The sequence below is a fragment of the Triticum urartu genome, chromosome 3A (assembly GCF_056163025.1).
Source record: "Triticum urartu cultivar PI428250 chromosome 3A, HENAU_Tu73, whole genome shotgun sequence".
Taxonomy (NCBI): domain Eukaryota; kingdom Viridiplantae; phylum Streptophyta; class Magnoliopsida; order Poales; family Poaceae; genus Triticum; species Triticum urartu.
Window position 1 is genome coordinate 483,463,209 of NC_141875.1, and position 17,685 is coordinate 483,480,893.

The following is a 17,685-nucleotide window of genomic DNA, read 5'->3' on the forward strand; positions in this document are numbered from 1 at the left end:
GAAGAAACAAAAGCGATGCTAAATGACTGAGCTACGGCCAAGGGCAAGCTAAATTATTGATGAATACTTTGACGCTATGGCCGCGGCCTATTTCAGTTTTTAATTATTTGCTCCGGTGCCTGCGGCTGCAGTCGTGAGGAGTTGGCCTCAGTGGAGCAGCGCGCCGTTCTACATATCAGTTGCGGATCGTATGCGCTCCTAATTAACGCAACCTAGGGGACTAGAAGCGGAAGCACGACAACAGCCACATAATTAACATCAGGCGGCAATTCAGAGTTCATACAGCATCAGCGACTCATATTATTAGATCACAGGAAATTGCAGGTCATTTGACATCATTCTTAGAAAATCCCTCGACATAACAAGCAGCAACACTGGTTCCATGATTCACGAGACAATATATTGAACAGCCAAAACCAACAAACGATGCATTATCCATGAGATCATGACTGCGGCTAAGACACAGATAGTAAATTAAGCAGAAGTACCAAGGCAGATATTACGCCTCAAGACAGTCAAAAAAAGAAGATACCACAGCCGTTTTACCAGAACAGAGGCCACTAAAACAAGATACATAATCTAGCTAGAGTAGCTGAACCCCGAGATCTTGTAGATGCGGATAGTTCCATCGGTGTAACCAGCATAGAGAGTGCTGCCATCCGCGCTCCAGCTCAAGCAAGTGCAGTAGAGCATCTGGGCAAACAGTATGAAGCATATTAAGAAGCACCCAACAGACGATAGATTTTAACTTAATGTAGCAACTCTCAAATTTTAAAATGAGTTCGTAAAAACAGAACCAGTCAATTTAGCTATGCATTAGAACAAATGCACAACAAGTGCCTGTGCTTCCTATAAGTACCTCGCTTGACAATACAATGCAGCCTTAAGTTAGATGGGCAGGCGGCACCAGGGAAGATGAACATAAAACATTTCATAACAATGTATGAAAAATAACCAACAGAACAAGCACATCCATGTACATTCCATGAATAAGAAAAGTACTGGTAGTGAACTTGCTATTTCTTTTTATGCCTGCATTAAAGCTCTTTATCAATTTGGCAACTTAAGTCAACCAGTTCTAGCTTAAAGAACAAAATAGCACAACTATGCAAGCTTTCAGCTGCATTATATAATGCGGTGAATCAAAACCCTCACTGGTAATGTTCAGAACCTATGCTAAATTCATCATTCCAACATGAAACTAATACGTTGTAAATCATAAATTAGACTACCACAATAAATACAGATGATAGAATGTAACAGATCTACATAGCCACAAGGGTAAGCTGGTCATACAAACAACACATTCACAAATTAACCAATAGTAAACAATCAAAGAAACACGGAAATAAGGAGTGATAGTGGGAATAGGAAATAAACCTGCTTCGTGGAGACAGGGACCTCGGGCCTAAGGTCCTGCACGATGTGCTTTGACTCAAGATCCCAGATCTTGATGGAATCCTGTGTCGCCGCGCAGAGCCAGTAGCGGTTGGGCGAGAAGCAAAGTGAGTTGATAATGGATCCCGCATCCAGCGAGTAGAGTCTCTTGCCCTCGGTCAAATCCCACAGCAAGGTGACGCCATCCTTGCCACCAGACGCGCAGAGCGAACCGTCTGGGCTGACTGCGACGGCGCTAACATAGCCACCATGACCATCAAGAGTGCAGCGGAGCTTGCAGTTGGTGAGGTTCCAGACCTTGACGGAGCGGTCCCATGAGCCCGAGACGATGGTCGGGGCGAAGTTGTTGGGTGAGAAACGGACGCAGGACACCCAGCCAGTGTGGCCCTCGCCGCCTCCGAGGTCACCGCCGATGGTGTACTTGCACTCACCGAGGGTGTTCCAGAGCTTGATGGTGCGGTCGCGGGACGCCGAGACGATCTGTCGGTTGTCAATGGAGAAGGCGACGGAGAGGACGTCCTTCTCGTGGCCGACGAAGCGGCGGGTGGTGACCCCGGTGGAGAGGTCCCAGAGGCGGAGCTCGCCGTCCCAGGATCCGGAGAGCGCGAACTGGCCGTCGGAGCTGAGGACGACGTCCTGGACGAAGTGGCCGTGGCCGGTGAGGCGGCGGAAGGGGACGCCGTACTCGGAGCTGGAGTCCTGGGTGGCCTGGATGGGGTTGGTGAGGTCCCAGACGAGCAGCGACTTGTCGCGGGAGGAGGAGACGATGAAGGGCGAGTTGTCGATGGGCGTCGCGATGGCCGTGACCACGTCGTTGTGGCCGCGCATCACGCCGGCGTACACGAGGGACTCCTGCGCTCCGGCCATGGTGGTGGGGCGGAGCGAGCGCTAGGGTTTTGGGGGTGCGGTGGATGCGGCGGCGCAGGCTAGAGATGAGAAGGAAAGCGGTCGGAGAGGGAGGAGGAGGAGTTTATAGTGGGGGCGGGCGTGAGGCGCTAGGGTTTTCGTGGATTAGTGGACTTTGTGCTCAGTTGAGCGGAAATCGTGACCGTCCGATGCACACCGAGAGGGATCTCTGGGCTGCACCCCAGGAGGCCCATTGCAAACGCTGCAGATCGTCTCACTTGCGCATGGGCCTATAGCTTACCATTCTCCTCTTCTCTGCCCCATGGGCCTAATCATCGCTACGGAGGGAAAAGGCAAGAAATGCTTTGGTCCTCTGCATGAGGCGGGAAATGCTTTGCTTCTATGCTCTTGCTTGGGTGAAACATTTAGGTGACCACCACAAGAAAATTCGAGCATAAGATGACTCAAGAAAAGGATCGCGTCATGACATATTAGTATTAGCAGCTACTCCTATCAACTAAGGGGATTTTTTATTAAAAGGATATTCATACAATTTTTTAAGAATTAGAATCCTTAAGGAGTTTTCCTATGTTGGTTATTTGATTCGTACAATTGAATCATATACATATTGTCCTAAGAAATTCTTTGCACTACATTTCATATAAAATCTTTAATTCACCCGGATATCCTGGAAAAAATCCTTAGTTTTCCGGGAATGTTAAAGAATTGACTTAAGTTTCTTTTTAAGCTTTCCCAGCGAATGCCTAGAATTGCCATGCGTAAACAAATAAAATTGTCATGATGTTCTAAGGGATTTGTTATGCTCTAAAGCGACAATTACCATGTACTTAGTACAGAAAACTGGCAGAAAATTCAACACGCTGAGCACAGTAACTGTCATGCGTTCAATTGGGATCTGACAGTCCGCATTCGCTGGGATTGCCTAAAAAATGACGTTCGCTGATAAGTGGTGTCCTTATTTTTTTTTTCTATGGTGCAAGCAAAATCATGTAGAGTCCAATCGGACATCCCCATTGTTTTTGCAACCCTGCGAGGCTGCGACTCAATAAGGCAGTGTGGAGAAAGGATCCGTCTTTCTCAAGAAAGAACCCCATGAATGAAATCAAACCGGCGTTCTGCTCTGTGCTGTCCACGTCGCGGTGCCAAGGTGTTCGGAGACGGAGGATCACGATTCATGGAGAACCGGATGGGCGCTTGATGAGCACAGAGACAGAAACGGAGTCCTGATCCACCCCCAACCACGTCCGGTTGTCAGATCAACGAAGTAATCACTCGTTGCCGTGGTCGAATGGCAGGGAAAGGGACGTTTCACAGCGGCTCTCGGCCGTTCGTTCCCTGATTGATTGCAGCGGGTCAGCTAAGTGCACAAGTTACCAGGGCAGGGAGGGCCGTGAATCTTGCAAACATGCTCGCCGATGAACGGGATCGATTTTGTACCCCATGAAATTTGGTGCTTTGGCGGCAGCACAAAGGCAGGATCGGTTTCCCAACAATCATGCCAACTCCCAGGTACTTTTCCAGAGCATCTCTGAGTTGGGTTAGCTACCTCCTTTCTCTATCTATGGAAACAAATTCGTCTCCAATCTGTCTATCCTACTATAATCAGGAAACTAATCAACAGGGCACCGTCTATACAGCGGTGGACGAGATAAAAAAGGAACATTTCATTTCACAGATAAGGCAAATGAGGGCCTATCTATCCATCCCGCACTGACGGGAGCAGACAGGTACCCTATCTTGTAGGAGTGCCCAACAAAAAAAAACAATAGTCAGTTACCGGCGGGACGGGACGCCCTGCGAAGATCCGCGGCGCGAATCGCGAGGCCGCCATCAGGTGATTCTTCTCAAAAGAACCAAATAAAACGCAACGGAGGCCAGTAGCGGAGGGGCACCTAACCCATCGATCTCTTGCTTCTCTACTGGATGTTTGGGATCTCCATGTCCCGCCCTGCAAGCGTCCCCCTGCCCTGCTCCTCCCAAGCCTTTCTCCCCTTCTTGATGTTGTTGGCCTGCCTCTCCTACTCTCCTCTTCCTCCTCCCCCCCTGCCGCTCTCCTGGTGGCTTGCATATCATATCCTCCCTCCATTCTTCCTTTCTTCACTCAAGCCAAGCTCTTTGCTTCTTGGGGTTGCCATGCCTCATAATCTCATTCTCACGGCTTGAGAAAAGATCGGGCCTTGCCTTTTCCAGCTGCACCGGCTTGCTTGGCGCGGCCTTCGTCCCATTTGCACCCCCTCCCCAGGTAACATGCAGTTCATGGCCCTTTTCGTGTACCTCCGTGCCTGCCTCCGTGCATGGGCGCATGGCTCTTTTAATTAGCTCCTTTCTGTAAGCAAAGGGGATGTCTGGTGGAATGGAAAGACGCTTCAAAAAGAGCTGCCTTTCCTGCCATCTCGTGTCATGTTCGTGGCATGATTCTTTGTCATGTGGTGCGACTTAACATGGATTGCGTGCGTGGTCTTTGTTCCGGACAAGCTCCTTTTCGATATAGCGTCCCTGAAAAATCATGGATGCTTATGTTATCCACAGCTGTGTTTCAATCGGCAAGGCCATTGATCCGAGGATGGCGGACCACTTCGCGCTCATGACGGGACGGATGATCACGGAGGCGACGCTTCAGGGCGCCATCTTTGATGCCCCTTCCGCGAAGGATGCTTGTGATCATCATGATCCTTCTATTTTTGAGGACGGGAGGACCAAGACTGGTGTCATGGTGGAATGCAGAATCTGCCAAGAAGAAGGTGATCAAGCCTACATGGAGACCCCTTGCTCCTGCAAGGGTAGCCTCAAGGCAAGGCTTTCTGCTCCTCTCCCAGCTTGATCATTCCATATGCTGTCAAATTATCCTTGGTTGTTCAAAGTCTGAGCACCAGAAATAACCTCAAGTTGAAAACCCGCTTATTATTACCTCGTCCATCTTCAACAATGGAACAGAGGTCGCTTTCGTATTAGATACGTCCATATCAAAATGCCACCGGGAACACAAATTTCTATTTCTGTCTTCCATACCACTATCAGTGAATTATTTCTTCTCTGTTATCGGAACCAAATCGGATTTTTCGAGGGATTCTATCCTTGTGTCGATAGAATCATGATTTTCATGTAGATTCGACCACCCTTTTATTTTTTCCTAGCAGATGCCCATTTAATCCTGCCAGCCAACAGAGGTTTTACTTGAACTAGTTTGTTGCTGCCTGCAGTACGCTCACCACATATGCATCCAGAGGTGGTGTAACGAGAAGGGAGACACCATATGTGAGATATGCTTACAGGTGAGTAATTCTCAACGGAAACCAGAAAGAAGCAGCTGAGTTCAGTTTGCCCTTTACTTCCCTGTAAAGCCATCATCAGTCTTCAGTGCCAAAAGATAGTTTGTTGACTAATTTCTTGTCTTTGCTACCTATGGCACAGCAATTTACACCAAACTACAGTGCCCCTTTGAAGTTGTTTCGGATCGGAAGAAACCAAATTAGCTTCAGGTGTCACTTGGTGCTTAAGATCCTTGGTAATATTTTCATCCAAGAAGGGCCTATCTGACATCCTAGGCCCTCTCTTCTCACTGCAGGAGAGCTGGAGGAACACCAGAGAATCTCAACGCTGGAGAAAACGTTTCCCAAACCGCTGATCATGCTGCCGGCACATCAAGCTTTGACTCTCAATTTTGCAATCCAAAAGGCGTCACCTACTGCCGTGTGATTGCCATCGCCGTAAGTGCTATAGAATGTAAACCTTCCATGCATCTGGCACGAGTACTCATGCTGCAGCCAACTAACGCATGTGTGGTCCGAAACATGCACCTTCAGTTGATGGCTCTGCTGGTGCTCCGTGACGCAATCTCGCTTGTCCTCGGCGGCCCCGAGGTGTACTCGATGGCACTGATCACTGTAAGAGTCTGAATCATGTAACCTGATTAGATCTTTCTATTTTCTTACCCTGAATGTGATTCATGGGCAATTCTGATATGGATTGCGTTGATGAGACAGCTGCTGATGTTCAGAACAGCCGGAGTTGTCATACCCATCTACATTATCTTGATATCAGTTGTCACATTGCTCCATCGGTACAGTCAACACCAGGTCTGTCTTACCCATGTCCAGTCACGTATCTAAAAAACCTCGGTTTCAATCAGAATGTAATGTTTTTATGCTAATGCAGGATGTGCATGGCGCAACGCCAGTTACAGAACCTGTAGGAATTGAGGACACAGAGAGCCTGCCGCCGACGCCACCTCAACAGCATGTCATCAGCATCCAGTAGCAAGCTGCACAAGGAGAATGGTGGTTAGGTTCTGTCAAATATTATTAGTCTCCCCCGCAAAAAAAAAATATTATTAGTCTCATTGGATGAAGTTAGCGAGATCGACGCTGGCTGTCATAGGATACAGAAGATGCAAAATCATTGCAAGTGTAAAGATGTTCCGTAGAATTGTACACAAAGCATATACTAGGAACAACACACTTGACTTAACAAGTCATGGAGATGAGAAGTGAAATTGAAGTGGGCATGTGTATATAAAGTTTAAGAAACCCTAGGCAAGTGTAAGTGAGTGTACAGGCTTTCCAACATTCATGGCAGTGAAAATTTTGTGCCCAGCCACAGAAGACACCAGGCACTAAAACGTCTGCATTCTCTTTGGAAAAAGCAGGGAAACTCTGTATGAAAATAGGCAAAAGTTCACGGTTACATAAATAATACAGTACATCATGTCCCTCCTGTTCGTTTACACAACACAAAAATTGCTTCATAAGTGTTCTCTTACTCTCTGTCCTTGTAAACTGGAAAGGACTGCCAGTATAGGCTACAACAACAACCTGAGGATAAAATTGAGCTACAACATAGAGAGAAAAACACTCTTAAGCTGGCCTTTCACGCCCGTTGGAAAGCCACGGTGCACACTTGAGACCCCTCAACTCCGCCAAACATGATGGTAGGATACGTTTGGACATGATCCAAGTATCGGAAGATCTGGTGCGAATCACCTGCACCTCTGTCTGTGTCCTCCTTACCAAATTTCCGCATACCGAACTCTTCTACTTCTTGCAGAAGCTCATCCTTTGTGTGATTACATGATGTTATGACCTGAAGACATAAGCATAAGTTTCAATTCTACAGGACTGGTGTAAGATAAGAGTTTCAGAGAGTTTGCACGGAGAAAGTACTGACCACAAGGCCACCTGGTTCAACCAAGTTTGATATAGATTCCCAATACATCACTCTGAAGCAAAGAAAAAAAAAAACACCATAAAGAGAACAATGTTAACTCAACGTGGTACTGATTATTGAATCATACTTGAGATATCTTTAACATAGACTTCTTGTGTATTGGAACCGCATATCCCAAACAAGTTAGGGTAGGCTAGAGGTGAAACCCATAAGATCTCGCGACCAAATCATGGTTCTGGCACATGGATAGCAAGCTTCCACGCACCCCTGTTCATGGCTAGTTCTTTGGTGATACTCCAATCCTTCAAATCTCTCTCTACGGACTCCTCCCATGTCAAATTTGGTCTACCCCGATATCTCTCGACATTATCCGCACGCTTTAGCCATCCGCTATGCACTGGAGCTTTTGGAGGCCTGCGCTGAATATGCCCAAACCATCTCAGACGATGTTGGACAGGCTTCTCTTCAATTGGTGCTACGCCAACTCTATCCTATATGTGCATATACCACATTGCAATGAAATATAACTCACTGGTTGAGTTGTTAAAATCAACACGGTGTGCTGGTAAGCAGTGAAACTCAGCTATCTACTGCACTATGCAGATCTGAAACTAAACTAAATTGAAAGTCGGGCTCATACAGCCTAAAGCCCTAAAGGCTAAAGCTATGCTATTCACTATTACAGAATGCCAACAAATAAAAACTATCCAGATAGGAGACTTAATTTCCAGATTTCTAGCTATTCCAACTCTAGTATGCAAAATTTGCAGGTTCTTGTTAGATAATCAAATCTCACAGAACATATCAACAATATTTAATTCCACAGGCTAAAAGGAAATTTTAAGGGGGTGGCTAACCAAAGAATGACCGAGTCGTAGTTCTTGTACCTTTTTGCACGGCCATCTGGATGCAATCCAATGGCATCCAATGTCCCTTTATCTGTAATAATTTTGAATTTCCTGTCTAACTTTGTCTCAAGTACATCATCGACCTGGTGGAGACAGAAATATGAGTTACTACAGTCGTCAAAACACCATAACTGTAAGTACTTAATAACCATTTGATAAGGGCATCTCCTACTGCCCTCCCCAAACCTGCCCCATTTGTCAGCCCGGACAGTCAGGACTAAAAAAAAAAATACAGCCCAGCAGGCCTCCCCAAACCTCTCCATTTGTCTGGACTGTCCAGACCGCCCCAAACCCAGCCTACATATGGGGAGGATATGGGGCTGTATGGACATGTCCGCAATGTCAGCCCAAACCCTGGGCCTATCCCAAAATCAACAAAAAAAATGTCCGCCCCCAAATCTAGCTCACTTTCCTCAGCTCGCCGCCCCACCTCCATCCACCATCGCCATGTCTGGATCGGTGGACGACGGCATCGATTGGGAACTCTTGGAGGCAGAGGACGACGAGGACCTCGCCTTTCGCCAATCGAGGGTCGAGACCCAAGGCTGTCTCTCGTCCCCTCCACCCCGGCACGGGTGAAGTGGCAGTGGGCCATCATCGCCGCCCACCGTCCCCGCCGCGGCGCAGTTCGAGCTCCGTCCCCGGCTGCCCGGCACGGGTGGAGCAACGGTGGTCGAGCTCGTCCGAGGCGGCGCCATGGCCCTCCCGTTGGGCGGATCCAGCTCGCGCTGTGTGTTCGGCTCGCACAACGCGTCCTTCTCCTCCGCTCCAGTACCCATGCCATCCTCGTCCGAGGACGAGCAGGTGGTCCACGGCATCCTTTGATGCTCCTTGGCCACGAAGGAGTCTGCCACCTGCCGCCGTCGGAAGAACGCGAAGGCGCTCTGGGAGGGTATCAAGGCTTCGCAATGTGAAGCTGAAAAGGCCGCCCGAGCCAAAGCCCTCGCCAATGAACAAGCCCGCGCCGCCAGAGCCCTCGCCGGACAAGGATTCTAATAACCCCTACGACGCATTCATTCACTTCCACTTCAGAAAACACCTGTGAAGTGTTGATTGTCCTACTGCTATATCCTATGGCTTTGGAATATGTGTTGTCTCACGGCTATGTCCTATGTCTTTGAACTATGTTGTACGAACTTGTCCTATGTCCTATGTCAATTGGTTGTGCTAAGAGCAAGTCCAGTTATGGAGGAATAGCAGTAGACAAATGATTAACAAAGAGCTCACCAATTTCAAGAAAAAAAAATGCATGCATGGCAAGTACAGAGTTGAATATCTTTACACTCACAAAGTGAGCCTTTGAATATACATGCAAACTACCACTAGATATTTGATTTCTTCAGTATGTTTGCTCAATTCATGACAATTGATTTTATTTTATGTGGTGGAGCTTTAGGGCTGAATACATTTTCTTCCCGGTAAACTGCACTTTTTGTTGACATTATCTGCCACCAACTGGATACTGTATCTGCTATGACGGAAAAATAGTATACATTCCCCTCGTTTATGGTCTTTCATGCTTTTACTTTTAGGGATGTTAGAAATATAAGTAAAAAAGAGGCGACTTGGGTAAACAAACTATGTAGACTCTTAAGTGTTTGTGCTTTTCTACAAGATGCAAAGATGCTTCTCATTTAGCTAAGACTCGTCGAGACTAGTGAAAGTAGCTATTGTTATCATATGCTCTTTCTTTTTTAGGCTACAGAATATGTAAGAACATGTTAATTACAGTTAAGAAATTTAGAATATAATAACAAAGTGTAGACTTCGTAGACAAATATACAAATATAAGAGGACTTCCATCTGAATACAGTATACTGACCAAAAAACTTATAGTAGTGAACCCATCACGAGCAGCAAGGTTTCTTGCAAGTTCAATGGCTCCTTCACTGTAATCAGTTCCTGTTAAATCTGAAAACCTGAAAAACGAAACTATTCATTCTTTTGCAAACATATGATCTTCAAAATCATAATAAGGGCGACTTTGGCGTTAACAGTGGCTTCCAAAAGCACTGCTTCACTTTAATAAAAACGGAAATATTTAACTAGAACTGAGAACGGGTATTTCGGAAGTAGTCTATTCAGTTCTTAGAAAGTTAGGAATACATTAAAAAAAACATTGCTCTGCGCACATAATTCAAGCAAAACAATTGTATTAACAAACTATGCAACATGATGACATCATTTCTTAAGTACCATATTATTAAATTAGCGTAATTAATTCAATAAACCTTTACTGTGTATAATGGGTATAAACAGGAAAAACATATTTAAGATTACTCATTGTCTGTACCCCTGCTTGGCAAGTGCTTGCAGAAGGAGGCCGTTGCCAGTTCCAAGATCGAGCACGGGGTAGTCAAACAAGTGTTTATCATCAACTTCAAATTTGATGTTGTCATTAGCCGATGAAAGTCCACCTTGGAAAAAGCTTACACACAATTTTTTTGTCCAAATGGCAACAGTATCCATTACATCTGCACCAAACCTACCAAAAGAGAAATATTGTGCTCAGTAGCAACGAATAATAAATAACTCAAGCATTCGATATACTCCACAAAATAGCACTAGGAACCTTAAAGTATCAATGAAGAATTCAATATTTTCTACAAAATCTCCAGTATTATGTCAATTGTCAATTACGTAAATAAGTGGGTTTTGGTGTGAGTACGTGCCTGTACTCCAGATTCTAAGTTTGAGGAACCAAAAATGAAAAAGTGAGTATGCATGCTCAATGGCTCACTTACATTTTTCTAATGCATGCACTATGTCTATAATACAGATGAACAACGGCTTCATGAAAAAAAATTAGTTGATAATGAAAGAAGAATAAGAATAATAAAGTTTGTATTCAACAAAAAATAGAGCTAACATTTTATAATCTGCACTATACAAATTCCAAACAATAAAAACAGTTACATTGTAAAACCAATTAGTGACAGCCTTTTGGCTTTCTTGTAGTAACCGATATGACGTCATGTGATTTTTCTATACAAAATTAGACACTTTCAATCAATATAAAAGAACCTAAAATTTAATTACCATATTTCTCCAGCATGGCCGTGTTCCTGAAAATTTGCGAGATCTTCAGAATAAGAAGCATCCCAATAACTTTGTAGCCCCAACATTGAGCCTTCCTCATTAGGATCTTGGTCATCTTTGTCAGAACTGCCTCGACAGAAGGGTATTTTAGAACATTTTTATGAATTATTGAGAAAATTATACAAATAACAGGCTAGCGAATAGAGTTTTTTTTCTTGTCAAATACATTAATTTGAAGTTGTCGTACAGTTTTATTATTTGGACAACATGTTCACCTACCTTAATACAAGATAAGAAAATTGTTATATTTTAGGTCTGAATACACTTATGCTAATCCCGTGGTGGAGTGATAACATGACATACATTTTATGAATTTCCCACCTTTGTTCATAGCTATACTTAATTAGAAAGTGCATAATGCAAAATGGTAAGCATAACAACCATAATTAGAAACTTTTCTTGGTGGCTATTTATCCACTATGTTCTTCTCATAGCCATTCCAAACTCATATCTATGATAGTTTAGTCGTGCTTCTATTTTGTTTATTGTACTTTAGTTACATGAAAGTAAGGACACCCTTATATTTATATTTAATACTCCCTCTGTTCACAAATTTAATATGTCTAACTTTTTTCTGAATCGGATGTATACAGACACATTTTGGTGTGTTTGTTCACATTTCAGTCCATATGTAGTCCATATTGAAATATCCAAAACATCTTATATTTGTGAACGGAAGGAGTATATGCTTGAGCCATGTGGCAAACCCTGCACCAAAACTCTAAAAAACTCCATACAACTATCTTTTATCTAGATTTTTCTACCATTTGCAACGAGTAATGGTAATAATTTATTCTAGACCATTCATGAAAAATATCTAAACCCCTTTAAATTTCTCCAGAGCTTTGATCTAATATCACCTATAGCAGGCATCTTGATCTTTTTGAGGGCTTACGAATATTCTAGAATGTTATGTATGCATCACATACTCTTAACAGTCACCCCATACTGAAGCTAGAGGAACATTATTATTTCCTGCACAAATCAGTAGATCTACGTTTCAAACTCAGCTAATTTGCATAAAGAAAGAGCGAGGAGTACCAGTAATCAGAGGCAGCGGAGGGGAAGTTCCCGGCGGCCGCCGCCGCGGCGAGCACATCGGCAGCGTCGGCGTAGCGCTGGTCATCGTCTAGCGTGCTCCCGTACTCGCTCCGCACGGACCACGAGTCCGCTGCCACTGACCGCTCGTCGTCCGAAGCCATCTCCAGGCCACCGCTGCCGCCGCCGCCCGCTGTGACGCCGGAGCCGGCGACGGGGAGCGGCAGCTGGGGGCGGGGCGGAGTGCCCTGCGGCAGCTCAGGCTCCTCGGGCGTCAGCCTGATTCCAGCCATGCGGATCGGGCGGGAGATCGCGGCGAGGGGCACGGTGGTACCGGGGTTAGAACTTGGACAGGGAGGCGGCTTGAATTTTAGCAATGCTTGGAGTGGCGATTTGTAACTCGGTCACTTTTGTAGACGGCGGAATGGAATGGTCGCTTGCACAACGTCAGAGCATCTCTAGCTCCGGTACTAGGTTCCGGCAAAACAGATCCGGTAAAATGCGTTCTGCAAATTTAGCAGGTTCTAATAAAGCAGATCCGGTAAATTGTGTTCTGCAAATTTAAAAGCATGTTCGCCCTATAAGTAGTTTTGCCACACAATCATAGTTCATACATAGCAAATACATATTGTTGATATTAACCCACGTGGAAAGATGAACTTCAAAGAAAAAAGGATAGCTCCCAACTCAAGCACTTGGAAAGTTTAACTACATGATGATGTCAACAACAAAATTCAACGAGTCCTTGATACGTCTTCAACGTATCTACTTTTTCTAACGTTTTTGCTTTTGTTTTAAACTTTAATTTGCATGATTTAAATGAAACTAACCCGAACTGACATTGTTTTCAGTAGAACTATCATGATGTTGTTTTTGTGCAGAAATAAAAATTCTCGGAATGAAACGAAACTTTCTGAAGAATTATTTTACAATAAAAAAATACTGGAGCCAAGAAACACCGGAGGGGGGGTCCCTGGTTGAGCACAACCCACAAGGGCGCGTTCAGGTGGATTGTGCCCACCTGGTGGCCTCGCAGACCCTAATTCCAACTCCTTAAATACCTATTTTTTGAAGAAAAAAAAACAGGAAGGAAGAATTATCTCGTTTCATGATACGGAGCCGCCGCCACCTCCTGTTCTTCATCGGGAGTGAATCCTGGATCTTCGTCATCATCAATCCTCCTTCATCGACAATTCCATGATACTCCCCGTCGGGAGTGAGTAATTCATTTGTAGGCTCGTTGGTCGGTGAGTAGTTGGATGAGATTCATCATGTAATCGAGTTAGTTTTGTTAGGGCTTGATCCCTAGTATCCATTATGTTTTGAGATTGATGTTTTTATGACTTTGATATGCTTAATGCTTGTCACTAGGGCCCGAGTGTCATGATTTCAGATATGTACCGTTTATGTTTTCACCATTATATCTATGTTCTAGATCCGATCTTGCAAGTTATATGCACCTGCTACGTGTTATGACCCGTTAACCCCGGGGTGACAATAATCGGGATACTTTTCAGTGATGACCGTAGTTTGAGGAGTTCATATATTCATTATGTGTTAATGCTTTATTTCGGTTCTTTATTAAAAGAAAGTCTTAATATCCCTTAGTTTCCTTATGAACCCCGCTGCCACGGGAGGGTAGGACAAAAGATGCCATGCAAGTTCTTTCCATAAGCACGCATGACTATTTACGGAATACATGCCTACATAATATTTATGAACTGAAGCTAGTTCTATATCGCCCTAGGTTATGACTGTTATATGATGAATATCATTCAACGAATTCACTGATCCAATGCCTACGAGTTTTTCACATATTGCTTCTGCTAAGTTACTATTGTTATTATACTGTCACAACTGTTACAAAATCATTGCTATCACTGTTACCATTACTATTATTGTTACCACTTCTATCAAAACTATCATATTACTGTGCTACTGATTATCTGGCTGCAGATATTTAATCTCCAAGTGTGGTTGAATTGACAACTCAACTGCTAATACTTACAAATATTCTTTGGCTCCTAATGACCCACAAGTGTAGGGGATCTATCGTAGTCTTTTCGATAAGTAAGAGTGTCGAACCCAACTAAGAGCAGAAAGAAATGATAAGCGGTTTTCAGCAAGGTATTCTCTGTAAGCACTAAAATTATCGGTAACAGATAGTTTTGTGATAAGGTAATTGAACAGGTAACAAGTAATAAAAGTAAATAAGATGCAGCAAGATGGCCCAATCCTTTTTGTAGCAAAGGACAAGCCTGGACAAACTCTTATATAAAGGAAAAAGCTCCCGAGGACACATGGGAATTATCATCAAGCTAGTTTTCATCACGTTCATATGATTCGCGTTCGGTACTTTGATAATTTGATATGTGGGTGAACCAATGCTTGGGTACTGTCCTTCCTTGGACAAGCATTCCACTTACGATTAACCTTTATTGTAGGCATCCGCAACTACAAAAGAAGTATTAAGGTAAACCTAACCATAGCATGAAACATATGGATCCAAATCAGCCCCTTACGAAGCAACACATAAACTAGGGTTTAAGCTTCTGTCACTCTAGCAACTCATCATCTACTTATTACTTCTCAATGCCTTCCTCTAGGCCCAAATAATGGTGAAGTGTCATGTAGTCGACGTTCACATGACACCACTAGAGGAAAGACAACACACATCTCATCAAAATATCGAACGAATACCAAATTCAAATGACTACTTATAGCAAGACTTCTCCCATGTCCTCAGGAACAAAAGTAACTACTCACAGATCATATTCATGTTCATAATCAGAGGGGTATTAATATGCATAATGGATATGAATATATGATCTTCCACCGAATAAACCAACTAGCATCAACTACAAAGAGTAATCAATACTACTAGCAACCCACATGTACCAATCTGAGGCTTTGACACAAAGATTGAATAAAAGAGATGAACTAGATTTTGAGATGAGATGGTGCTGGCGAAGATGTTAATGGAGATTGACCCCCTCCCAATGAGAAGGTCGTTGGTGATGATGATGGTGATGATTTCCCCCTTCCAGAGGGAAGTTTCCCCGGCAGAACAGCTCCGCCGGAGCCCTAAATTGGTTCCGCCTCGTGGCAGCGGAGTTTCGTCCCGAAAGCTTGCTTATGTTTTTTTCCTCGACGAAAGACTCCATATAGCCAAAGATGGGCATCAGAGGGCTGCCAGGGGCCCACGAGGCAGGGGGGCGTGCCCCCACCCTCGTGGACGGTGGGTGGCCCCCTCTGGTACTTCTTTCGCCCAATATTTTTTATATATTCTGAAACTTGCTCCCATGAGGTTTCAGGACTTTTGGAGATGTGCAGAATAGGTCTCTAATATTTGCTCCTTTTCCAGCCCAGAATTCCAGCTGTCGGCATTCCCCCTCTTCATGTAAACCTTGTAAAATAAGAGAGAATGGGCATAAGTATTGTGACATGATGTGTAATAACAGCCCATAATGCAATAAATATCGATATAAAAGCATGATGCAAAATGGACGTATCAACTCCCCCAAGTTTAGACCTCGCTTGTCCTCAAGCGAAAGCCGAAATCAAAAAATATGTCCACATGTTTAGAGATAGAGGTGTCGATAAAGATAAAATGCGGACATGAGGGCATCATGATCATTCTTAAAACAGCAACATATACATATATTGTCATATGATCTCTTATGCTAAAGTAACAATCCAATCACAATTTCAAGTATGAATCATAAACTTCATTGAGAACTAACAAACTATAATCTCAGTCATTGAAGCAATTGCAATTTATCATAACATCGGAAAGAGTCAATATAAGAGCTTTTCAGCAAGTCAACATACTCAACTATCATTTAGTCTTTCACAATTGCTAACACTCACGTGCACGCAATATTTATGGGTATGAAGTTTTAGCCGGACACAGAGAAAGATAGGGGCTTATAGTTTTGCCTCCCAACTTTTTACCTCAAGGGTAATGTAAACAATAATAGTTCATGAACACTCACATCCAATTAGCTATATATCAGGATCTTTCCAACACATTATGCTTGCCAAAGGATAAAATGTAAAAAGGGAAAGGTGAAGATCACCGTGACTCTTGCATGAAGTATAAGACAAGAATAAAAGATAGGCCCTTCGCAGAGGGAAGCAGAGGTTGTCATGTGCTTTTATGGTTGGATGCACAAAATCTTAATGCGAAAGAACGTCATTTTGTAGTGCCACTTGTGATATGGACCTTTATTATGCAGTCTGTCGCTTTTAGTTCTTCCACATCACAAGATCGTATAAAGCTTATTTTCTCCACACTAATAAATCATACATATTTAGAGAGCAATTTTTATTGCTTGCAATGATGACAACTTACTTAAAGGATCTTACTCAATCCATAGGTAGATATGGTGGAATCTCATGGCAAAACTAGGTTTAAGGATGTTTGGAAGCACAAGTAGTATCTCTACTTGGTGCAAAGAATTTGGCTAGCATGAGGGGGAAAGGCAAGCTCAACATGTTGGATGATCCATGACAATATAATTTATTTCAGATGTAAGAAAACATAACCCATTACATTGTCTTCCTTGTCCAACGTCAACTCTTTAGCATGTCATATTTTAATGAGTGCTCACAATCATAAAAGATGTCCAAGATAGTATATTTATATGTGAAAACCTCTCTTTCTTTGTTACTTCCTATTAATTGCAACGATGACCAAAACTAGGCTTGTCAACTCTCAACAATTTTTATTCATCATACTCTTTATATGTGAAGTCATTACTCTCCATAAGATCCATATGATCTCTTTATTTCTTTTATTATTTCTCTTTTATTCTATTCCCTTAAGATCATATCAAGATAATCAAGCCCTTGACTCAACACTAATCTTTATTATATATAGCTCACGGACTCGATTACATAGAAGGATCATAAAGCAAAACTCAAAACTAGATCATACTAAAACTTTATTCTACTAGATCAAGATATTATCAAAAGGATCAAACTAAGAAAAACGGTAAAGATAAAAGTGTGATGGTGATACGATACCGGGGTACTCCCCCAAGCTTGGCAGTTGCCAAGGGGAGTGCCCATACCCATGTGCTTATGTCTCTTTCTTCGGAGGTGGTGATGTGATATTCTTGGCGATGATGCCCCTCAGGATATGATTCTCTTCCTCGAGCTTATTGACTTGCTGCTTGAGGTCCATTATTTCCTTATGGAGCTTGCCTGT

General features: G+C 43.5%; 3 protein-coding genes across 4 annotated transcripts; 1 reads left to right on the top strand and 2 right to left on the bottom strand.

The window, feature by feature from the left end:
• Positions 1–383: 383 nt before the first annotated feature.
• Positions 384–2,355, bottom strand: LOC125544484 (small ribosomal subunit protein RACK1z). Its single transcript, XM_048708197.2, has 2 exons — positions 1,381–2,355; positions 384–693 (listed from the first exon to the last, which is right to left on the bottom strand). The coding sequence occupies exons 1-2, from the start codon at positions 2,263–2,265 to the stop codon at positions 580–582; spliced, it is 999 nt and encodes a 332-aa protein (XP_048564154.1). The 5' UTR covers positions 2,266–2,355; the 3' UTR covers positions 384–579.
• Positions 2,356–4,181: 1,826 nt separating this feature from the next.
• Positions 4,182–6,769, top strand: LOC125544486 (uncharacterized). Of its 2 annotated transcripts, XM_048708199.2 has the most exons (8): positions 4,182–4,507; positions 4,795–5,056; positions 5,466–5,537; positions 5,677–5,744; positions 5,831–5,972; positions 6,069–6,149; positions 6,249–6,341; positions 6,421–6,769. In XM_048708199.2, exons 2-8 carry the CDS (start codon positions 4,829–4,831, stop codon positions 6,520–6,522), a joined length of 786 nt encoding a protein of 261 aa, XP_048564156.1. In that variant the 5' UTR covers positions 4,182–4,507; positions 4,795–4,828; the 3' UTR covers positions 6,523–6,769. The 2 variants fall into 2 exon arrangements, with proteins under 2 accessions (XP_048564156.1, XP_087403550.1); XM_087547424.1 differs by lacking the exon at positions 4,182–4,507 and having other exon boundaries at positions 4,772–5,056.
• Positions 6,770–6,922: 153 nt separating this feature from the next.
• Positions 6,923–12,900, bottom strand: AR401 (S-adenosyl-L-methionine-dependent methyltransferases superfamily protein). The gene is made up of 7 exons (XM_048708198.2): positions 12,477–12,900; positions 11,376–11,501; positions 10,630–10,821; positions 10,159–10,255; positions 8,316–8,419; positions 7,429–7,480; positions 6,923–7,344 (listed from the first exon to the last, which is right to left on the bottom strand). Exons 1-7 carry the CDS (start codon positions 12,764–12,766, stop codon positions 7,132–7,134), a joined length of 1,074 nt encoding a protein of 357 aa, XP_048564155.1. The 5' UTR covers positions 12,767–12,900; the 3' UTR covers positions 6,923–7,131.
• Positions 12,901–17,685: the final 4,785 nt, after the last annotated feature.

What these genes read in the sequence shown, in the direction of transcription:
- LOC125544484 (XM_048708197.2), bottom strand. Translation starts at nt 2,265, where the DNA reads ATGGCCGGAGCGCAGGAGTCCCTCGTGTACGCCGGCGTGATGCGCGGC. An exon ending in TCCCTGTCTCCACGAAGCAG is followed by an intron (nt 694 to 1,380) that starts GTTTATTTCCTA and finishes CTGTTTGCCCAG; the next exon opens with ATGCTCTACTGCACTTGCTT.
- LOC125544486 (XM_087547424.1), top strand. Translation starts at nt 4,772, where the DNA reads ATGGATGCTTATGTTATCCACAGCTGTGTTTCAATCGGCAAGGCCATT. An exon ending in AGAAACCAAATTAGCTTCAG is followed by an intron (nt 5,745 to 5,830) that starts GTGTCACTTGGT and finishes TTCTCACTGCAG; the next exon opens with GAGAGCTGGAGGAACACCAG. An exon ending in GCCGTGTGATTGCCATCGCC is followed by an intron (nt 5,973 to 6,068) that starts GTAAGTGCTATA and finishes ATGCACCTTCAG; the next exon opens with TTGATGGCTCTGCTGGTGCT.
- AR401 (XM_048708198.2), bottom strand. Translation starts at nt 12,766, where the DNA reads ATGGCTGGAATCAGGCTGACGCCCGAGGAGCCTGAGCTGCCGCAGGGC. An exon ending in CAAGCACTTGCCAAGCAGGG is followed by an intron (nt 10,256 to 10,629) that starts GTACAGACAATG and finishes TTCGTTTTTCAG; the next exon opens with GTTTTCAGATTTAACAGGAA. An exon ending in TCACTACTATAAGTTTTTTG is followed by an intron (nt 8,420 to 10,158) that starts GTCAGTATACTG and finishes TGTCTCCACCAG; the next exon opens with GTCGATGATGTACTTGAGAC.